Source organism: Strix aluco, chromosome 3, assembly GCF_031877795.1.
Source record: "Strix aluco isolate bStrAlu1 chromosome 3, bStrAlu1.hap1, whole genome shotgun sequence".
NCBI lineage: Eukaryota > Metazoa > Chordata > Aves > Strigiformes > Strigidae > Strix > Strix aluco.
Window position 1 is genome coordinate 24,355,230 of NC_133933.1, and position 22,369 is coordinate 24,377,598.

General features: G+C 39.8%; 1 protein-coding gene across 1 annotated transcript; it reads left to right on the plus strand.

Moving 5' to 3' along the window:
• The first annotated feature begins 485 nt into the window (after positions 1-485).
• Positions 486-22,102, plus strand: LBR (lamin B receptor). Its single transcript, XM_074817800.1, has 14 exons — positions 486-657; positions 5,196-5,376; positions 6,869-7,057; positions 9,352-9,435; positions 10,031-10,208; positions 10,805-11,001; positions 11,708-11,762; positions 13,626-13,820; positions 15,087-15,190; positions 15,596-15,721; positions 15,818-15,986; positions 17,243-17,323; positions 17,426-17,548; positions 19,626-22,102. The coding sequence occupies exons 2-14, from the start codon at positions 5,212-5,214 to the stop codon at positions 19,784-19,786; spliced, it is 1,827 nt and encodes a 608-aa protein (XP_074673901.1). The 5' UTR covers positions 486-657; positions 5,196-5,211; the 3' UTR covers positions 19,787-22,102.
• Positions 22,103-22,369: the final 267 nt, after the last annotated feature.

Consider the following 22,369-nt stretch of genomic DNA (forward strand, 5'->3'; position numbering starts at 1 on the left):
CTTTTTATTTCTTCTTTTGGAGAGAGAGGGTGTTTTTACCACATTTCAGCCTCAGTGGGGGCACGGCTACCAGGAGCACGGGCAATTGTTCCGACACAGTAGGAGCACTTGTGGTCTCGCCGCCTCAGGCGGCGCTTCAGGCGGCGACACCACGAGTGCTCCGTACACAAAACCCCCGTTTTTGTTTACCGCCCGGCGGTAGGGCCTAGATGGCGCAGCGGGCCTCAGGCGACCGCGACAGCGACTGCGGCCTTTCATCCCCCCTCTCCCTCCCCGAGCGTCTCCTCCCCTCCGCGCTCGCCCCCGTTATCACCCCCCCGGTGGCCGTGAGGGGGGGGCCGAGCTGTCCCGCTCATCCCCTCACCGGGGCGGGCAAGCGGCGGGCCTCGGGCGGCAGGCCCGCGCCATCGCGCGGCAGCCAATAGCGTGCGGCCACCCACGATTCAAACGGCGCGGCGCGGCCAATAGGCGCGGTTGGCGGGCGGGAAGAGGCGGGGCGAGGGGAGGGGGCGGAGGCGGACCGGTGCGCGGCCGTTACGCGGCCGTTACCGTCGCTCAGGGCGGTTGTTCCCTTCAGCGGAGAGCCCCGCGCTTGCACCCGGCTCCCGCTGCTCCGCGGAAGCGCCTCCTGCCCGGCCCGGTGGGGGCGGGCGCCAGGTAAGGGAATGGCGGCACCCGGGCAGGCGCGGGCCGGGACACACCCCCCTCCGCGGCCTGCCCGGGGGAGAGCGCTCCGGCCAATCGCCGCCGCCGCCTCTCTCCGCCCCCACGCGCGGGCGTCGGGCCGCGGCCCCGCTCCGGCCTGTCTCCCGGTGGGCGGGCGAGCGGCGCCTTTTTCCGCTGCCCGGGCCGTTTGTTTGTGCTCTGGGGGTGAGGCGGGGGGAGGGGTGTGGGGCTGGGCTCCCCGGCTTTGTTCGGGACGCCGCCGTCCCCCTCCGCAGCGGCCTTGGCGGTGCCGGGCCCAGCGCGGGGAGAGGCCGCGGCCACCCGGTGTGGCGGGGGCGCGCCCTGGGAGCGGCGCGGAGGGGCGGCCTGGTCCGGCGCCGCCCCTCCCTTCCCCCGCGGCCGAGGCTCCGCGCCAGGCCCGGACTGGGAGTGCGGGCGGGGCGGGGCCGCGGCTGGGGCCGGGTCGCGGCTGGGCCGAGGGCCGGGCCTCGCCCCTCCCCTCCCCTCCCCCGGCACGTGGGTCCCTTCCTGTCAACACGGCGCCGCCGCGGCCCTGCGTGTGGAGCTGGGGTTCCGGAGGCTTTCCATCCGCTCTCAGTGCTTCTGGTGGAAAGCCTTTTTAAAGGGAGAAGCCTCGTTTCCCTGCCTGAGGATTGGCAGGTTTTTTGTTTACCTTTGTTCACCAGCGGTGAAGCTGATTCGGCAGTTTAGTCGAGCCAGGCTTGAACGGTGGTAAATACTGCGCCTGTTAGGGAGACAGAGAGCTAGAAATGTGGAATGAGTAACGGTGGTCCTGAAAGGGTCCTGGACAGCTCGGTCTACTTTGGTGAATTCGGTAGTAACTTTCAGTGTAGGAAGCTGTGTCTTGTTAGCCTTGACAGTTTTCTTTATTTTCCTACATTTCTTCTTTTCTTGCATTCAACTGGTTCCCTCCTCTGACATACACAGCATTACCTACCAGTGGTGAGATGTCAGAATTAGTGAGTAGAATCACTAGATGTGTATGAACTCTGCTCTCTGAAGAGGGAAACCTTTGGTTATTATTTTTTTAATTTATTTCTTCTTAAAACTGTACACCTAACTTCTGATGAAGTGGTATAATCTTCTGGTGACTACAAGCTATCAGTCTTTTTCTTCTTATTTTCTTGACAGGAGTGAAATATCTTTCCACATATCTAGTGAGAGGGTCATTAAGAAAGACCAGAAGTGGATGTATGGGGCAATATGTTTCTCTGCCATGTTTCTCTTTAATTGTTTTGTTCTTGATTGAGTCAGCAGTAACTTTTCTTCTTGACCAACTTTTAGGCTCCAGGGAGTTTTGTGTTAATTGTCTTGGCTTGGTATAGGGTGCAAAATCCCTTAGAGACTGTGTTCCTGAAGGAGAATCATCATGGTGCAGAAAACACAAATTTCATCTTGGGAGTAAGTGAATATACTTGCAGTCAGGTATCTGTGCAGTACAGGGTTCATTGCATGAAACAATTCTCATTTGAGGTTGCTTGGATATATATTACGAAGCCCTGTGAGTTAAAAAGATTGTATAAGACTACTGCGAACATTAGGCTGATGCCAGTTGATACCCTGAAAGTTACTGGGTGTGTGTAGGGACTTCCTATCTTTATTTGTCTTGATGTCAGTAATGGTTTTTGTTATCTGAACAGATGAAGGCTGTCTTTAAAAGGTGTAGCTTTTTGAAGTGGGATACTTCGAATGAGGGTTGCAAACCTCCCTCACAGGAGGCACAGCGGTGCAGAACAAGGTGGTAATTTTTGATAGGGTAAGAAGTAATATACACTTTTTTAGTGTTTAATGTTTTATCTCATTATTAAGCTTTAATATTTAAAGAAAAAATGGAAAAATAAGTAGGTCTTTCCATTAATAAGATTGTTCATTACTTTTGAATCACGAGATAGTATTTCCATTTGCTTAAATTCATTTATTATTCTAGAATTTAATATCGTTGATATCTACCTCAGGCTGAATTATATAACATTGATTTAGCTTCAGGTCCTTCAACCACATTTTCCAACTTCTCAAAACTAACTTCAGCTCTTCTGAGAACAAAGTTGGAGGAGGGGAAGGTCTTTCTGTCTTTAAATCATCAGGTTACCTTTTCTTTGGGCTGTCTTAGTGTTTGTGTACAAAAATGCTGGGTTTTGAAGTTTGACAGAGATTTGCATTTTATTATCCCTATGAAGTTATATCTAAATTTTGAAGTGATGGTTATAAATCATAAAAATCAGTTTACATGTCCTTAGTACAACTTTGTGAAAGGTTGTTTCCCTTTTTCAAAAAACTCCAAAGAGTCTGTTTTTCACAACTTTGTCCTAGGATGTGGCAGCTTTGTCCTGGTCAGGCTGAGTTTACAGATGATGCCTGAGGTGTTCCAGGTTGAGAGAAGAAGCAGTTGGCTGGAGCGTAGGAAGTACAACAGCAAAAAGGAAATTAAGTCATAGATCAGGTTATGACACCTGGTGAAAGCTGTGACTGGACTTGGTGGAGGACCAGTGTTTAGACTATTTATGGAAGAGGAGGAAGAAGCTGGAGCTGTGCGAGAGACTGGGGAAAGAGCAGTAGTAGACGTGGATCTCCTAAAGAACTGTCTTCTGGGTGAGAAAACTGGACAAGGAGACAGAGATGGGGATTGAGATCAGATCTTGAGCCCAGAGGTGGTGAAGACGAACTGGAACTAGTTTGGTGAATGACAGAAAAGGCAGAAAACTCCCAAGAAATTAAAGGGGGAGTAAGGAGAGAATGGAGAAGAATTTGAAATGAAAATATGGGAATAGTATTTCAAGGAGTCATAAGAAACAAGGCTATGAATTTGAGGGGGTTAAACTGACTGGGATAAAACAGAATCGGAGAAGTGGAAATTCTGACAGAATAAGAAAGTAACAAGAGACTGGGACAAGAAACACTAGGTAGAAGCCAGATGAACTGGAAGAGTGTGTGCCTACAAGCATAGACTAGAACTATGATGATTTTTCTAACTGGGAAGTATCAGTGAAACCAAATGATAAAACGTAATAGTTTTTTCACTCCTTCAATACAGCAAAGGAGATGGCCAGATGTTTCTGTTCTGAAGCAATTTGGAATATTAGCAGTAAAATCCACATGAGGGAATTTTGCGGAGTTTTTGGTTTCTTCTTTGATTTGGAGAGCTACACAGGTGTAAAATCTTAACAGCAGCTTCAGGAAATGCCAGAATGAAAGTGGATTGAAAAGCCTCACTTAGCCCCATTTGCCAATGCATTATGAAGGTCTGTGATTGCCTATTAACAATGTTTTTTGCCAAAGAATCTAACTTTTCACTGCAAGTTAGTTAATGTGTAATGATGAATGAGTATCGAGTTTCATATTTGTTTTCACCTCATTTTGTGTGGCTTCACAACTTATTTATAGCAAGCAAGTTAAAATGCTTTGAAAAAAAAAAACATTTGCTGGTTTGTTTCATGTCCCATTATGTCTTGTCCCGTCCCCCCCCCCCCCCCCGTTGCTATATTCATCATACAAATGGGGATAGTACATAAGTTAGTATGTATTTTACCATAGACTTTTAAGATGCCCTCACTTCATATGCTGAGACCTGAGTCACAGAAGTTCAGGTTAAAAGTATCTTCTGCTATGGATACCTATTTTCAGAAGGCAATGCCATAATACAAGACACTTTTCAAAGGGTTACACGGGGCTTTACATTTAAAAGCATTACTTCCTTTAAGTTGCAGTTGTGGTTTTCCCAGCACCCTGGTATGGGTGGACCAAGGGTGGTAGCTATTTAAACCATGTTTTGCTAATACCAGGTAAAAACCTCATGGTGCAGTCAGGGGGATAGAATTTAGTTTTTCAGGATAGTATGTGATTGCTCTGATGCTGTATGTTGTTTTCCTATAGGCTCCTGCAAAAGGCATAACATGCCGTGTGCTAAATAGGTGAAAAAGAGAAAATATTCAACTTGGAGAGGAGCTTACATTCTGGTGTTTCCTAACTTTAAAGTATTTGGCATAGTAATTTGAAGAAAGTATGTAATGTGGCTGTGTGTATTGAATAGAGTAGGGACATTTTTTTAGCATTTAGAAATGACCATTTCTGTAATTTTTGTAGAAACACAGGAAAAGAGGGTTAGAGGACACTTAGATACCATCTGATTTACTTTTTCCCCCTCTAGATAAGATCAACTGCATTATGTAATTTTGGTCAAATATATGCTTTGCCTGGTTTTGATGGTTTCTGGTGATGGAGATTGTGTATCATGGTTGAATACTGGTCTAGATGTACTATTAAAACATTTGAACATTTTTTCATAACATCTAACTTCAGTCTTTGCTCTATTTGAAGACTATTTTGTCTACTATTGATTTGGAAAACAGATCATTGCTTTTTTTCTTACCAGGCAGCTTTTTGCCTATTTAAGGTGAAGAGTTGTTTACTTTAAAGTTTCCCTGTTCCAGCCTAAATGATACGGAAAGAGAGTAGGCAAAAATTAGGCCTAATGTCTAGCTGTCATATGTATTGATGTATTTCTTTTCTAGGGATTCCTTTTGGAAAATGCCAAACCGGAGGTTTGCTGATGGCGAGGTGGTGATGGGCCGTTGGCCAGGAAGTGTCCTGTACTATGAAGTACAGGTGACTAGTTATGATGATGTTTCTCATCTTTATACTGTTAAGTACAAAGATGGGACTGAACTTGCGTTGAAAGAAAGTGATATAAAGGTGAGTACACATTTATATAATTATCAGTATTTCTAATGGAAGATTATTGGTTTTGTGCTGTAGATAAAAATACAATTTATAGTTGGATAGTCGCTTCGCAAGTTTTCATTCTTCAAGGAATGGGTGCTAAATAATAGCTTTTTCCTATGTGACATCTCAAGTAGTTCAGAATGCTGACCCTGTCTTTAAAGAAGCGTGATTGTTTTCTTTATGTTGAAAAAACAGTGATACATTTGGGGAAAAACAAGTCTGATTGTTCAGGAACTCCATTGCATGATTGTTCATGAAAAATTCATTTTAGGTAGCTTATAAAGCTAGTCATCAGAAGGTTGATACCAATTTGACCTTTTTTCCACCAATAAATAAGAAAATTTGAAAACAAATGCAAGCATGTAGTTAAGGATCACTGTAAATACAAATAGCGCATTTTAAGCACATAGTTAAAACGTGAATAGCTTGTACTGTTTTAGGGCCCCAAAGGTTTCATAAGGTATTTTGCTCTATTTGTGACAATTAGGGACTTTTGAAAAAGGGTCAGGTCATATGTATATGAGCACATGCCTTCCTCCTTACATATCTGTGTTATTTCATTGTGTGTTACTAATAAAGGCCTTTAAAACTCTACATAGAAGTTTCATTTAAGTTTAAAATATGATAATGCATGAGACAAAAAGCTTTGAATGTTTGCTGTAGTTGATTTTTAGGGTCTGTTCCGAAATGTGCATAAGTTCAAAGCTAACTTGTGTGTCTTTATGTGAACTGTAGTTTCAGTTTTTGGTGGCAGTGTACATGCCCTGTAATTGACCTTTTCTTTTGGGACAAAGTGTTTCTGCCTTGATCTAGACAAACGTTTTCACTTTCAGACTTCCTAACTTGTTTACTTTGTGCTTGCAGGTTAGCAAACTCAGGCTGAGAAAATACCTTTCATAGGCACAGATGCTTTATGAGAAAGAAAGCTGTGTTGTGGAAATTTGACATGGGAAAATAAGCATCATAGACTGCAGAAGAATAAAACTGAGTACTTTTGGGGAAAACTGTTTATAAATGAGATGTTTATCACATCTAATTTAATGATTTAGCTGACTTGGGGTTTTTTAATGTTGATCTGAGCTGTGTTGCCTTAAATAGATCATTGCATATTGATATGCCAAATGTATTAATAAAGCTAAGTAATTGAAATGATAATTAAAATTGAAAAGAATTGAAACGATTCATTTATTTATGCAAAGGCTTAAGAGGGTAGTACACTTAAGAGCTTGCTGGTCACATTGATAGTTTACATCCATATCCAGGATTATTTGGGTATTACCAGCAAAATGAGTATGCTGTAGTTGCTCTTTCTTAACAGCCTTTGTACAGCATCAGTAAAGGAAATAAGAGAATTCTGTAGAACTATATGCCAGAGTCCTCATCACAAAAAACCCCAAGTTTCTAAAATTGTTCTTTGGAACATTTAAGATAAGATTTTGCTTCCCCTCTTTCTTTCTTTTAGTCACAATCATCATTCAAGCACAGGAAGAGTCAATCCTCTTCAAGTTCTCCCTCCAGAAGAAGTACTAGCAGATCTCGATCTAGATCTCCTGGTCGACCAGCAAAAGGCAGACGTCGTTCTTCTTCTCAAAGCAGAGAACATAAAGATGACAAAAAGAAAATCATTCAGGAAACCAACTTAGCTCTACTGGTATTAATTTGTTTGTTTGTTTGATCTTTGTGGGTTTGTTGGACTTTTTTTTCAAACAAATTTTTGCTATTTGCAAAATATTTTTTTTTTATGCATACTCAGTTTATTATTGTAAAAGCTAGCTGTAGTTCATGTTCCCTGATGTCATGGTTTAACCCCAGCTGGCAACTAAGCACCACACAGCAACTTGCTCACTCTCCCCCCCCACCCCCTGCAGTGGGATGAGGGAGAGAATCAGAAGGGTAAAAGAAAAGTCCTGGGTTGAGATAAAGACAGTTTAATAGGTAAAGCAAAATCTGCACGCCCAAGCAAAGCAAAGCAAGGAATTCACTCACCACTTCCCATGGGCAGGCAGGTGCTCAGCCATCCCCAGGAAAGCAGGGCTCCATCGTGCGTAACCATTACTTGGGAAGACAGATGCCATCACTCCGAATGTCCCCCCCCTCCTTCTTCCCCCAGTTTTGTGCTGAGCATGAGGCCATATGGTGTGGGACATCCCTGGGGTCAGTTGGGGTCGGCTGTTCTGGCTGTGTCCCCTCCCAGCTCCTTGTGCACCCCCAGCCCGCTCGCTAGCGGGGTGGGGTGAGAAGCAGAAAAGGCCTTGATGCTGTGTAAGCACTGCTCAGCAATAGCAAAAACATCCCTGAATTATCAACACTGGTTGCAGCACAAATCCAAAGCACAGCCCCATACTAGCTACTATGGAGAAAATTAACTCTATCCCAGCCAAAATCAGCACACCCAAACAACATAATTACCTGCAAAAGTGTATCTCAGAACTGCCTTTTTTTCTTTGAAAAATAGGCTTTCTAGCTTGCCAAGTTGTGAGGAAATTCTTGAAATGTAAACATGTTGACAAGTTCCATTTGAATTTGGTGGTACAGTGAAGTTCTCAGAATTCAAACAAATGCGAATTCCTGAATATTTTAATACTGAAGTCGTTGTTAGCCGGGTACTCCCGCTTGTGAAATGGGTCAAAGGAAGCTAGCCTACTTTTAAGATGTATTGATCAATACACAGCAGGTAGGTACTAGAATTTGAAATAAAATTAGTTCTGTCTTCATATACAGTTCATTAAAATAGTAGTGGAAAATGTGAAGCTTCAGTGGGAGAATTGCTGCAGAATTCAAGTGTGGAATAAGTATATATACACATATACATATGGCCTTGCTGATTGATAGTATTGCAGAATTGTTTTCATTATAAAAACTATCCTGTAAGGATTTGTAAGTTTATCAAATACCTGTTTTTTTAGCTGAAATTTATCATGTTTATTCTTGGCCTTTTTGTGAAGGTTATATTGAGTACTAAAAATGTTTCTGGTGTTCTGTAAGTGAAGCATAGTAGAGGTGATATTTCTCTATTAAGAGACAAACAGAATTTCTTGTGCTCTGAGATAGCTTCAAGTGATACTTGTCTGAGACACAGTCCCTTGACTTGGAAATACCTTCTGCTTATCTATTGAAAATAGATGGGTTTTAGTTAGGTTTCAGCTAAATTAAACCAGACCAATCTAAACTAAATAGATAGGTTAAGTTTACTAAATTGCTACTACTAAAAGCATTTTTTGGCACTGAAATTGCTGTGGTTTTTGTTTTGCTGTGTGACTTAGTGCATAGCCTGTGGACCATATGTTCATTTTAAGTAGTTTGTAGGCAGCAGCTACACTTTATTTTGGACAAAAAGGTTAAAATATCTTTGGTGTTTTTCTCCTGGCTTCTAAGTGAGGAGAAGGATTGATCTATTGGTTTTTGTATGACTGGAATGGTCTGGTCCTTTTCAACAAAGCTTAAGTTGAAATAAACCAAAACAAATGAGTTGTGTCTTCCCAGAGTTGTGTAAGCTAGACTCATTAAAAGAATTTTTGTAAGAGAATTTATTTCTTAGGTATTTAATGGAAAACCAAACTTTCAGTCCTGCAGATCAGTGTCATGTATAGGACACTGAAATTTCCTCTGCTTTCCTAATAGAATTACTAAATAGACATGTATTTTGTTCTTGGCAGTTCCTAATGATGAGTTAAAAATAACTTGGAAGCTGTATTCTCTCTTAATTTCACTGTTAATTAAAAAAAAAAAGCGTAACCTTTTCCTTTTCTTAAATGGGTTTTCTTCCCTTATTCATGAGCTGATGCTTTGGATATTGAACCCACTTGTTTTCCTGTGGAGAAAACTGGAGCAGTTGCAGTTGAAAAAAACCTAGATAGTTAGTGTTCTTAATTATTCATTATATACTTACACTTAATGCAGCTGTTATTTTCAGAAAGCTAAATCTAGGTTTTTTCTTTTAACCAGAAACCGAGTGAGAATAATACCAGAAGGTACAATGGTGAACCTGAAAGTACAGAAAAAAATGACACAGCCTGCGTGATCTTGGAGGTATGAACATTGTATTCACTCTTTAGTTTTATGTCACATTCTAACTTCGCTTTCTCAGAAATCCCTAGAAAAGGGCAATACAATAACCAGGGAGCAACAGAATGCACCATAAAACTGTTCAGCTAACTAAGTTCAGGGGAGAGTGAGATGAAGTTGTCAGAAGGGAAGAGTACTAGAGCTGCATAACATTAATTTTTCTTGTTTGTTTTTCCATCAAACCTTCACTGATTACTTGGGTTCATTCCCATAATGTTTGGCCATAAAAAGTGATTTATTTTTTTTTTTAAGCCAAATCAATTCTTCGGTCCTGATTGTTAGCTAAGGCACAGAGTTATGGCAGAGAGGAGGGGAGGAGGGTGGGACTAGATGACCTGTACTAGAACTGCTGCTGATATGTAATCATGGCCTGAGTGATCACGAAACTCATTTTAGCAGTCTCTTCATATAAATACATAAACTTAAAGTACTGTATAGAGGTAGAATGCATTGTATATTCGTGTTTTATAGTGAATAATGTCCTAAATAAAAAATATTGGAGTAAAACAAGGTAAAAGCACTGGGATTTTTTTAGTAAATTCTTCTTACTCATTAACAGCAAAAGTTGAAACCAGACCTGGACATGGAGCGTGTGCTTGAACAGTACAGCTTGCGTCCCAGAAAAGAAGAAAAGAAAAAAGAAGAGATATATTCGGAGAAAAAGATTTTGGAGGCAATAAAAACAATTGAGAAAACATCATCAAAACCAAAAGAGCTAGAGTTTGGTGGAAGAATTGGTATGCTTTCAAATTGTAATAGTTGAAAATGAGTACTTTTGTGGGTTTTACTTATTGATCATACTGTCATGTCAAGAACTGTTTTTCCAGTTTTTGGACCCTGGTTGCAGAATACAGAATCATATGACAGTGCTTCATGCAGTCTGCACTGGTATTGGTGGCAGCCAAAGAACCGTTATTAAACTTGGTTCTCTTTGTGAAATATAGTGAAGATCTTGAGCCTTCCTTTGCACAGTGAGATTTAAATATTTCCAAATTAAATTTAAGAAGTAACTAGCAAAGTTTTTACGTTTTCAAAACCTAGGTGCTTTGAACTCAACAGTAAAGTATTCTTTATACAGTGTTTTGAACAGTGTTAAAGGGATGCAGTGGGTGTGATCCTTCAGTTTGGTTCTATGACCTCGTATGGGAGTGATAAGAATGTCTCTGTGTCCCATTGTGTCACTGGGGGATTGCTGCTGTCTTGCTTCAGAAATAGATAGTGACAACCTCTTCTTTGTTACTGAAGTTAATATCAAGCTTTATTAGTGGGATTGAAACTAGGTTTTTTTATTTTCTATGTTTATCTTCTAATATGGCATGATGCCTGTTTACAGGGACCTTCATGCTGATATTTTTCCTGCCTGCTACTGTATTCTACTTGCTGTTGATGTGCAAACAGGATGACCCCAGTCTTCTGAACTTCCCTCCTCCTCTCCCAGCACTTGAAAGTCTCTGGGAGGCTAGGGTGTTTGGTGTTTTTCTTCTGTGGTTTTTCCTTCAAGCTCTGTTTTACTTGCTACCAATTGGAAAGGTAAGCTGTTCTGTAGCAATTGGGTCTTCATGGATAATTAATTTGTGCATTAGGCTGGAAGTTAGGGTAAGTTCTTAATGCAGTTAATTTGAAAGCAAATGAGTGTTTTCCATATTAAGCTGGAATATGGCTACTGCAGATTTCTGTAAGCTTAACATAATAGCACAGTTTGTTAAGAATTTAATGGCTGTGCATTTCACAGTCCTAAAGTAGAAAAGGCAGAAGACATTATACAGGAGTTCAAATCAAAGCATGGATAAAATTTGCTTGATAGAATTCTAGAAGAATTTCAGACATCTGACTTCTAAATCAACAAACTGTGATACTCAGTTTGTTCTTGATACCCAGTGTTTTGGAGTGTAACCTTCACTTTCTAGCCCTATGTATAATCAGGCAAATGCTCTGTTTTCCTCTTTCTGTGACTTGAGGAATACTGACAGATTCTGAAAGAACACTAATAAATAGATTGTTCAGTCCTGTTGTTCTATTGCTATACATGTTTACAGTGATTGGAGCTGTTCTGTTTTCTTGAGGCTGCTTAGGAAGAGATTGGGTTTTTTAATGTTTTTATTTGATATTTTTTCTTTTGATATCCAAAGTATACCTTGATGCAATGTCTTTGTGGCAGAGATGTGCCTGATTTCCCTCCCCTGCCAGTGCCCCCAGAAAGTACTTTGTTGAAACACCAGTATGTTATTCTTCCTAGGTTGTAGAAGGCTTGCCTCTTTCAAATGGAAGGAAACTGCAGTACCGGATAAATGGTAAGCAGTTGCTTATTCTCAAATTCGATACAGCTATCTGATTTGCAGTGCTCAGTACCATAAGATACAAATGTTGAAAGATAAACTCTGTGGTCAAACTAGGTATCTGTTGTAAATCTCCCATAAAATAGGATGAGCCTTTTCTTGGAAGAAGGTTAGTAATGAACAGGAACTAACTGCCCCAAGAGCAAGACATTACCCTGTACAGTGCATCTGGTCTGCATCCAGTTGTGACCGGTGACTCCTGTCAAATTCCTTGCATAATTGCTAAATGGGCGGTTGCCTATCGGAAGTGTTGGTATTGCTTGTGTAATAAGGACTGTTGCTCCAGGGGAGACGTTCAGGAGTGATCTGAAGAGATCTTATCCCTTGTGTCTAGATCATCTTGAATGTCTCTGATTTACAGACTAGTAAGAAGTGTGTTGTAATTGATTTAAGATGTTCTTATTCTTGCCTGGCAAAGAACAGTTTTGAGTCCTTATTTAGATCTGATTTCACTTCCTATGAATAAGGCAAATTTCTCATCTAGGTTTAGAGCATGATTTAACATATTTCAGCAGTCCTACTTTTTCAGGCTTAAATAGAAAAGTGTACTTTGCCTTGCAGGTATTCCAGACTACCTCTTTGATTGATTAGTCAGTTCAAGGACACTATCTGGTGATAGTGGAATCCCAATGTTATATTAAAAAACTTGAGTGGGGTTTTGTCATGGTCTGGTAAGATGCACCATGTTAAAGTGGGAATAGGGCTGTAAATCATAGAAGCAGAGTGAATTACATCCTGTGGAAGCGAGTCATATTAAGACTGCTTCATAACTTTTTTGGTTTTGGACTTCTGTCTTTAGTATGGGCATAGTCCTGCAATTTTTTTCTGTGTTCTGATGAAGGGAGGAAATAAGCTACATGATTTGGATGATTCAGAAAGGAAAAAAAAATTTTAAAAAAAAGGGGGGGGGGGGGGGAAGAAAGAAAAGAGAAGCAGTCTTCTTGCTGCTTCAAAGGCTGATTCTCAAAGCAACTTTGAAAGCCTTCTTGAGGAAAGGAAGATGACCAGTGTCAGGACAAGAGGCAGTGGGCACAAACAGAAATGTAGGAGCTTCCATGTGAACATCAGGAAACAGTTTTTTATTCTAAGGGTAACTGAGCACATGTTGCCCAGAGAAGTTGTGGAGTCTCCATCCTTGGAGATACTCAAAAGCTCTGTGGATGGGGTCCTGGGCAACCAGCTGTAAGGTGGCCCTGCTTCAGCAGGGGTCTTGGACTAGATGAGCTCCAGAGGTCCCTTCTAACCTCAACCGTTGTGACCCTCTGAAAGGGTTCATGGAAGGTACTTAGGTGAGAGCTGTATAGAACTGCCTGCTTGTATTTGGATATTATTCCATTCTATATGATTTTATACACTCAAAGTACAAAAGTTTTATGTTATTTCAGTACTTTAATTACTGCTATCTGTATCAAGGTATATGTGAATATAACTCGTAGAAGAAAATAAGGTTATCTGAGCTGTCCCACAGATAAGATTTTGTGACCTGCTATCATTATCCAGTAGTAGTGTCAGTGTCCATTTTTCCACTAAAATCTGAAACCGGATCCTATGTTGTTGTAAAAAATGGAGGAGTGCTCAGAGTGTTCCTGCCTCTTGTCGTTTTGATGAGGAGCACAGGAAATTTCAGGGCATAGATAGAATGTCTTGGATATATTGCTGTGCGCCAGAATGTTGACCTTCAAGACCGTGGGATGTGAAGACATTATTAGAATATAGCCAAATCTTTGAAGAAGTGAAAATGCAGAAAGGCATTTCTGGGTAGGTTCTACTAGAATGCTTTTTATTTTGACTAATATGTTTTTCTTTTACATCCTTTAGGGTTTTATGCTTTTATTTTGACTGCTGCAGCTGTTGGAACTTTATTATACTTTCAATTTGAACTTCATTATTTGTATGATCACTTCATGCAGTTTGCAGTGTCAGCTGCAGTTTTTTCTATGGGGTTGAGCATTTATCTGTATATTCGGTCCCTGAAGGCACCTGAGGAAGAGCTGGCACCAGGTGGAAATTCTGGTGAGTTATAAGTATTTTGGATAATTTTTTTCTAACTGTTTGCTACAGTTTCATTTTTATGAATTAAAGGCCAGGTTTAGAGCTGGTTATTATAATACTGTGACTTTTACTAGCAATTGTTTGTTCACACTCAGATACTCTAAAATGTTTAAAAATTTAGTTGGATTATCTTGAATAGCTTACACAAAAATATCTTGGCTGTTCTGGTCCTCTAGTGATGAGACGACAGTTCCTTTCTTTCTGTTTTGAACATTTGTTCAAGAGGCTTGTCTAGTTTGCTTCATAGTGCCCTTGCTGGTGGGCCTTTTCCTGAAACAGTATGGAAAGAAAAACTGAAAAATCTAGATGTTTTGGCAGTGGGAAGTCTGGTACAGAACTTTAAATTACAGCGTGTTTCTAAACTTTCGCTGTGCACTTTTAAATCTAGTTAGCTGAATTGAGTTTTCAAAACAAATTTTGATTCAGTCATGAGACTGCCTACCTAGAAAGTATCAATTACATGCATATGTTTTTGTAGGACAAAGAAGTCGATCAGCATTAAATATTAAACAAGCTGCTTTAAAAAATGATCATAGGGTGATGAAGGAAGGGAGTTTATAGACAGAACATTTCATGTATTAAAATGAAGTATTCAAATATCCTCTGTTCCTTTGTCAGTGCAGCATGTATGTGTGTGAAGGGAAATAATAAATGATCATAAATTGTTTTTTCTTTGAAAAGTGCAGTTCTAGCCTCTGTAAGTGGCATAGTAGCATTCAGTAACTGTTCTGCAAAGTGCTTGCTATTGCTACCTTGATGCAGGATATCTTGTAGTCCATGTATTTCCTTCTTGTCCATCTCTTTTGGTGGAGAGGTAATTGTTACAGCTAAAGGAACTTTTGCTCCCAGAGAAGAGCAATGAAGTGGGAGGAAAAGTAGAATTAATTAATACCATAAGATCATGTTCATGGAAACTGTGATGTGAGCTTCAGGATCAGGCTGAAAATAAAGAAGGAACAAGTGTCAAGGAGAAATGAGCCTACAGTAACTTCTAAAGTGTGTAGTCCTCCTAATAAATAAAATATTTGGGCCTCTCATATAAAGAATATAAACCATGTGGGTTTTGCTTTGTATTTGCATATACTGTCACATTTTTCTTGCCAATCTAAAGGATTTTTTTATTTATTATGAGAGAACTTTAGTAGAAAGTGGGAACTTTATGGCGAGGAGTGTAGTGACAGATAAAAGGAAGAGTATTGCTAACAACAACTTATGTCTTATCTGCAGGCTATTTTATTTATGATTTTTTTACTGGACATGAATTAAACCCTCGTATTGGCAGTTTTGACCTCAAATACTTCTGTGAGTTGCGTCCAGGATTAATGGGCTGGGTGAGTCAGTTGTCTTAGTTATTTTATTTGCTTAAATATTACACAAATGGATTATTTTATATATATAAAAATTGGTATTAAGGATACAATATGTATTTATAAGCAGGAGAGAAGCGCTTACAGTTTCATGTTGCCAGATTTTTGATGACCATTTTTATTCACTTTTTAACTTCTACTTTCTAGCTTCTTTGCTTTGTGGGAAATGAAAACCCTTCTTGAATTATTCATTCAGAATACAGCTTCAGAAATGTAGTTAGTTGCAAACTTTGGCTTGTGACATAGGTGTTTGGGTTTTTTTACTTAAACATTGGTCAAAAACATCTGTATTAAAATGTTCTATAGTATGATAGAAAAGACCACTTTCTTTTACAAGGAAAACTTCTAATGAAATATTTTCTAAACTAGGTTGTTATAAACTTGGCAATGCTCTTGGCTGAGATGAAGATACACAATCAAAGTATGCCATCGCTGTCAATGATACTTGTGAACAGCTTTCAGCTTCTGTATGTGGTGGATGCTCTTTGGAATGAGGTAAATGACAGTCATATTAAACTGTTACCATCTCTAATGCCAATGTTAAATGAATGAAGCTTTGTAAATTCTAAATTCCTTCCTCCTTGTTTCTAGGAAGCTATTTTGACTACAATGGATATTACCCATGATGGATTTGGATTCATGCTAGCATTCGGAGATTTGGTGTGGGTTCCATTTGTCTACAGTCTGCAGGCCTTCTATTTAGTTGGTCATCCTACTGCAATTTCTTGGCCTGTTGCTGCTGCAATTACTATTCTGAACTGTAAGTTATAGTAAAAGTTACTGTTACTGGTAGTAACAATGCAGTGCTGATTTTTGTTTCCTTCAGTTGTGAGGTGAAGCTTTAGCTGAGATGCAGGGATTGTATTTTCTGTATTACCACAGCTGGTGGAAGTGTGTGTCTGGGTACTGTTTAATACAAAGAATATAAAAATTTTTCATTTTATTAAATGAAGGATAAATGAGGCTCTGGACACATAATTCTTCTGTTAAGAGGCATCTTTAAATGGATGCTGTCTGGAGTTGCAGAAGTGACTTAAAACATTTTGAATGAAGTGTAGCAGATGCTTTTTAAAGTCAGTCTGAGTGACAGACTTGTTTTTATAAGAAAGCATGGCCAACAATCAATTGACTTACTGAACCTAGGGAAAAAGAGGTTTTGTTGTTTAATGATTTGCATCTCTTTCCCCGATGCCCGTAGTTACAAACTCACGTCAATGGAAAACATCTTTTTACTCGTCAAGTGCTTTGAAAAATGATCTTGCATCTTTAGGGGACCTTAAATTTGCACCAATATGGCCTTGTAGTTTGTCCCTTTTATCGAAGTAGTAAACGTAAGAGAAAAATTTTTTTGTAGAAACGACAAAGAGTTTAAACACTTGGAAAGAATATGCAGGTGTACAACTTAGTATGTGCAGTCCTGAGAAATGCAACATCTTTTTTTAATTTTCAGTTAATTTTTTTCTTTTTTTTAAATCTTTATTTAAAATATATTGTGATCATGTTTTTTCAGTTCAGCCTCAGAAAAAGCAAATTTAAGCTGCCTTGTGAAAATGATGGGGGAAATTAATTTCAAACTGAGATAATACTTCATTGTCTGGTTCTTTTAATATCGTGAACTTGCAAATAGTTCATCAGTTTATGGATAGGCACTGTAACAAAATACTGGGCTGCTAATAGAGCTATAATCTTACAAACCGCAGCACATCACCTTATACGTGTTTCAAACTCAATGTTACATTAACAAACTATAAGTCAGATATAAATGTAATAGTAAGTGTGAAAATAAACCTCCAAAATCATAAAAGTTAGTCAGTAATGTGTAAGAGCATATAGAACGCAGGTTTCCAATAGCATTTCTGTCTTGTTAGAGCTCTGAGAACCGGAGAGTATCGGTTACCTCTCTGAGGAAAAGACTTTGAGGTAGTAAGAGTGGCAGAGAGCACGTGAGTGCTTTTGTTGAAGGAGAGGAAACTGGAAAATACTGAAAATGCAAAATAAATTAATATCTGTTTTCAGGTATTGGCTATTACATATTCCGTAGTGCAAATTCTCAGAAAAATAATTTCCGAAGGAATCCGGCAGATCCCAAATTGGCCTGTAAGTGCATTTTTTTATTTGCTCAATTGCTATACAATGTCTCTTTGTACTATTTAAATACACATTTCAATTGTTGTATTGACTACAATACTCTATTCACAGATCTGAAATTTATACCCACTGCAACTGGAAAAGGGCTTCTTGTCACGGGTTGGTGGGGTTTTGTTCGTCACCCTAATTATCTCGGTGACATCATCATGGCTCTCGCGTGGTCCCTACCATGTGGTAAGTTCCTGAAACTAAAGTGGATTTTATCAAAAATGCTTGTATATTTTGGCATCTGACTGGGTTTGAAATGCAAAGTGATAATTATTTGAGGTACTAAAACCTGTAATTAATTGAATGGCAACTTTCTGTGTTGTAAGCTTAATGCAACACTTGTTTTCTCTTACATCTTATCCTTTATAGCTCACTGTAGATTTGACTCTTCTTTCTGACACTTCATCATTCAGTAGTGATGGGGGTTGCTTGCTAATAAGTTGTTCCTTACATTTTTTGGGCTAGTAGCTGTGCTATGGTGTTTTCAAAGGGAGTTCCCAAAAAGTGGGAGTTTGCTTGGAGACAAAGGCTACCACATACAGGGATGGACTTTAAGCAAAATACATTTTAAAAAAAAAAAAAAAGTCATCAAATGCAAAGGAGTGGAATTGTATTTCAGTTTTTGTTAACAAATACTTCCCAGTTTTCATGAAACTTACACTTGGAAGAAATTAGGGAGCCTTTTGTCCAATGGGCTTTTGCAAGAGCTTAGGAAGAGCAGTGAGAGTTTCAGAAAATACATCTGATCATGGTAGTCCTGCCCCCTCTTATTCAAGTCTGAAAAATGGCTTTGGGCTCCTCCCTTGCCTGAAGGAGTTTCTCTTCTATAAAAGCTCAGAAATAAGCATGACAGATGTTATTCTGAGGCCGAGCTGCTCTGCACCCCATGGCACAGTCTGGCTTTTGCAGACTGTGGGACACAGAGTTTTGGCAAAGTGGGACTTTGTCACCAAGTACTTAATGCCCTGACCAGGAGCATCAGCTGAGAGAGGATGCTGGAGTTCAGGTGCTCCTCCAGGGGTTAATTTTATTTTGAATTTGAATTGAAAGTAGACAATACTAGATTAGCATATACATTTTTGAACAGTATCCTGGAAGAGGCTTCCTGCCATGAAAATGTGGGACTCGAATCTTCTGTTGGCACTGTAATAGCTGTGTGCGGGGTGAGGATGGGTGGGAGTGGATCACAGAATCATAGAATGGTTTGGGTTGGAAGGGACCTTTAAATGTCATCCAGTGCAGCCCCCCTGCAGTGAGCAGGGACATCTTCAACTAGATCAGGTTGCTCAGAGCCCTGTATGACCACATCTCAGATGTTTCCAGGGAGGGGGCATCTACCACCTCTCTGGACAACCTGTTCCAGATTTCAGCACCCTTGTAAAAAATTTCTTCCTTATATCTAGTCTGAATCTACCCTCTTAGTTTATAACCATTAGCCTTTGTCCTGTTGCTACAGGCCCTATATGGTCTGTCCCCATCTTTCTTATAAGCTCCCTTAAAGTATTGAAAAGCTGCAATAAGGTGTCCCTGGAGCCTTCTCTTCTCCAGGCTGAACACCCCCAACTCTCTCAGCCTGTCCTCATAAGGGAGGTGCTCCAGCCCCCTGATCATCTTTGTGGCCTCCTCTGGACCCGCTCCAACAGGTCCATGTCCTTCTTATGTAGGGGCCCCAGAGCTGGACACAGCACTGCAGGTGGGGTCTCACAAGAGCGGAGTAGAGGGGGAGAATCCCCTCCCTCAACCTGCTGGTCACGCTTCTCTTGATGCAGCCCAGGATACGGTTGGCTTTCTGGGCTGTTGAGTGCATGATGCCGGCTCATAGTCAGTTTTTCATCCACAAGTCAAGCAGTGTGTTGAGCAAAGCTACAGTTACCATCTACAGCCAAAATAGAGAAGACCTTGTGGGGCTTGTGTGGGGCAACTTGTGCTGCAGAGGTTTAACTATTTTTCTGGTTTTGATAGCTAAAGAACTTAAAATTTTAAGTGCCAGCTTTGCATGCATGGAGAGTGAAGTTGGTAGATTTTGAGACTCTGAGTTTTAAAGATTATTGTTTGGTTTTTTGTGGGTCTCTTCCTATCTGCATGTAAACATATCACACAATTTTTGTACTAATCTATTGTGTATTTGATGCTTTACAATGCAAGTATAAGATGCTTCAGTCCATAACAAGTATATATCGGCAGTTTAGTACATGTTGTTAATAGCTAACATTTCTAGATATTTTTGCTGTATCTAAAGTGACTTTCTCACTTTATTCTACAGGTTTTAATCACGTTTTACCATATTTCTATGTGATATATTTCATCTGCTTGCTTGTTCATAGAGAAGCTCGTGATGAACATCATTGTAAGCAAAAATATGGCTTGGCATGGGAAAGGTATTGTCAGCGTGTACCATATCGCATATTTCCTTACATCTACTAAAGCACTCTAGATGCCTGATTTGCAAATTACTTCTAAAGTTAGTTTCTTTGCAAATAAAAATATACCTCTTACCTTTGCACTTGGTCTATTTGTTACTTAGGCTTTTAAAAAAAAAAAAAGTGACCAAACAATGGAGTGCATCAACAGGTATTTACAACTAATATTAAATATGTGAGTTATGTGAACTGACTGTCTGTGACTTCAATTTTTAAAAATTGTGAATTTTAAAAAGTCTTGGAGCCCTAATTAGAATCCTGAGTTTACATTTTTTTATTGCATTTAATTAAGCACTGTGATGTAAAGTATATTATTTTCTTAATACAGTAATTACAGAAATTCCATCCAGTTCATTTTTTGGTGTTACTTGTACCATCTAACTTCAGATGTCTGACTTAGTTGCCTGAATTGGAGGAGCAGCAGGGTCTTTTTGATCAGTGGAGCTGGAAGCAGAGGATTTGACCCACCTAAGGGCCCCGTGGCACTGGCAGTGCCCTGCAGCCCTGGGCCCAGAGCTGGCACAGCTCAGCTGGGTGGTTGGCCCCCTCCTGGCTTTTCATTAATGGGATTTTTTTGGTCAGGGAGGCTCAGGCTGCCCATCCTGCCCTGCACCTGCAGGAGGGACAAAGGATCAGAAGGAGAAGTGAAGGGGCACAACTCCCATCCCGTCCCCACATTCTTGAGGCAGTTTTGGCACAGACCAAGGGGGACTCTGAGCTGCCACCTGGCTGTGCTCCTGACCCTAGAGAGAAGCCACGCTTCTAGCTCAGACTCCTGAAGGTAGATGATACAAACACTTGTTTCAGCTGTGAGCAGAGCTGTGGAATGAGTAGCGAACCTTAATCCTGCATCTGGCATTGAACATGGGGTAGCAAAAGGTGCAGTGTATGTGTATTTGACAGAAAAGAATAAAATGACCACAGTTGGCTTATTCTGATCTTTGTAAATTGTGTCTTAATGTACCATAGCGTTTGCCGAGTGTGTATGATAAAGCCTCTGTTTTTGCTGTACAGTGTTTGGATTTGAAAATGCGATAGCTTTTTTAGAAACAGGAGAAATCAGTGACTAAATCAATTTCCAGTAATTTGTTTTTAAAATGTTCGTTGAATAAGGTTTTTGTAAATTAATGTATTGATTCTTGAAACAATTGAAGTGTTCATTTAAATATTTGTATTGACAGATATGCTATGAAAATTTTGGAAATACTCCTCAATCCAAAGTGTGTTTTTTAATTTGGCAGTGCTACCTCATATGTAGGTTTTGCCTTTTGTACTGTTGCAGATAGAGAAAACAGCTATTTTTTTGCTATTGCTATTTAAAACAACATTTTTTTACATGAGCCTGTGGTTAAACTCAACCACTTTCTAATATATTTTTGTATATATTTGGTTTTTTAACTAATGTATGTGTTCTAGTCAGTAGGTGTATTCTTTGTCTAACTGGCTGTAAATCAGATGCCCTTGCAGTATTTACTTCATGAGTAGAATAATTTTATATTTTACTGAAATAATCTTGCATTAATTAACTAGCTTTTATTCTGTCGTCACAACTGAGAGCTTTTCACATACTTCATACCTGAGGTTTATAGCACAAGTAGTCCAAAAAAGCTTATTAGAATCTTAAATACAGAGCAGGTACCTCTATGCTTGCTGCAGGAAGGTTCCTAATAAATTGGAATGTTGCTATTATTCATCAATTATTTTCAGTTCTTTTAAAATGTTGATGTAATTGAAATCTAGCACATGATTTTTTAAATAAAAGAGCAGTCTATTTTGTACACGGGCATTTTTTAAAGATAACTGTACATTCGAAGTGTATATAATGTAGCTTGATTGTGACAGTCTCCTCTGAAAATCTGTATGTTGGTGTTGTAAGGAAAATGTTTTAAGACAAGTACTTTGATTCCTGAAAGAAAATAGCAGTGCCTGCATCGGTAACAACACTGGAGAGCGCTTACCCTGTGAAGTGGCAGATTAAACTGGGATACTTTTTTCAGTGGTTGCTCTATGGATTAGTAGGAAATAGAGCAATCATTTTGCTGCACTCGTTTGCAGTTGATGTTTTAAAATCTGCTGAAGGGGGGGCAGTTTAACTCCGCAGCCTGTAAACTAGGAGATGCTACTGCTATCCCAGTTTTATCTGTTGCCACAGAAGGTTGTTAAAACATAATTCAGAGCACTTGTTTTTCAGAAACGGATCTTGACCAATGATAACTTCAGTTTATTTACATGCCGAGTTTTATGTGAATTTGATTTTGAAGTAATAGTTTTTAATACAAACAAGCCTATAAACTAAAATAAAGCTTTTCCTTAAAATCAAGTAGTGCATTTATTTTTCTTTGGTGGTGTCTGAAAAAAATGACATTGATTTATCTTACTAACTAAAGATGCAAGTTTGCTGAAGTTCCTTTTGTATCTGTGGTTGTGGGTTGAGTGTTTACAAGCTCATGTATGGTGCTTCTCTTAGACTGTCTGGGAATTTAAGGAAAGGAGGTCTCTCCACTTGAAAGGAGATCTCCACCTCTCCTTTTTTTTCTGCTTCTCTTTGTGCAAAAGTTTACAGATCCGCCATCAGCCCGAGAGCGTA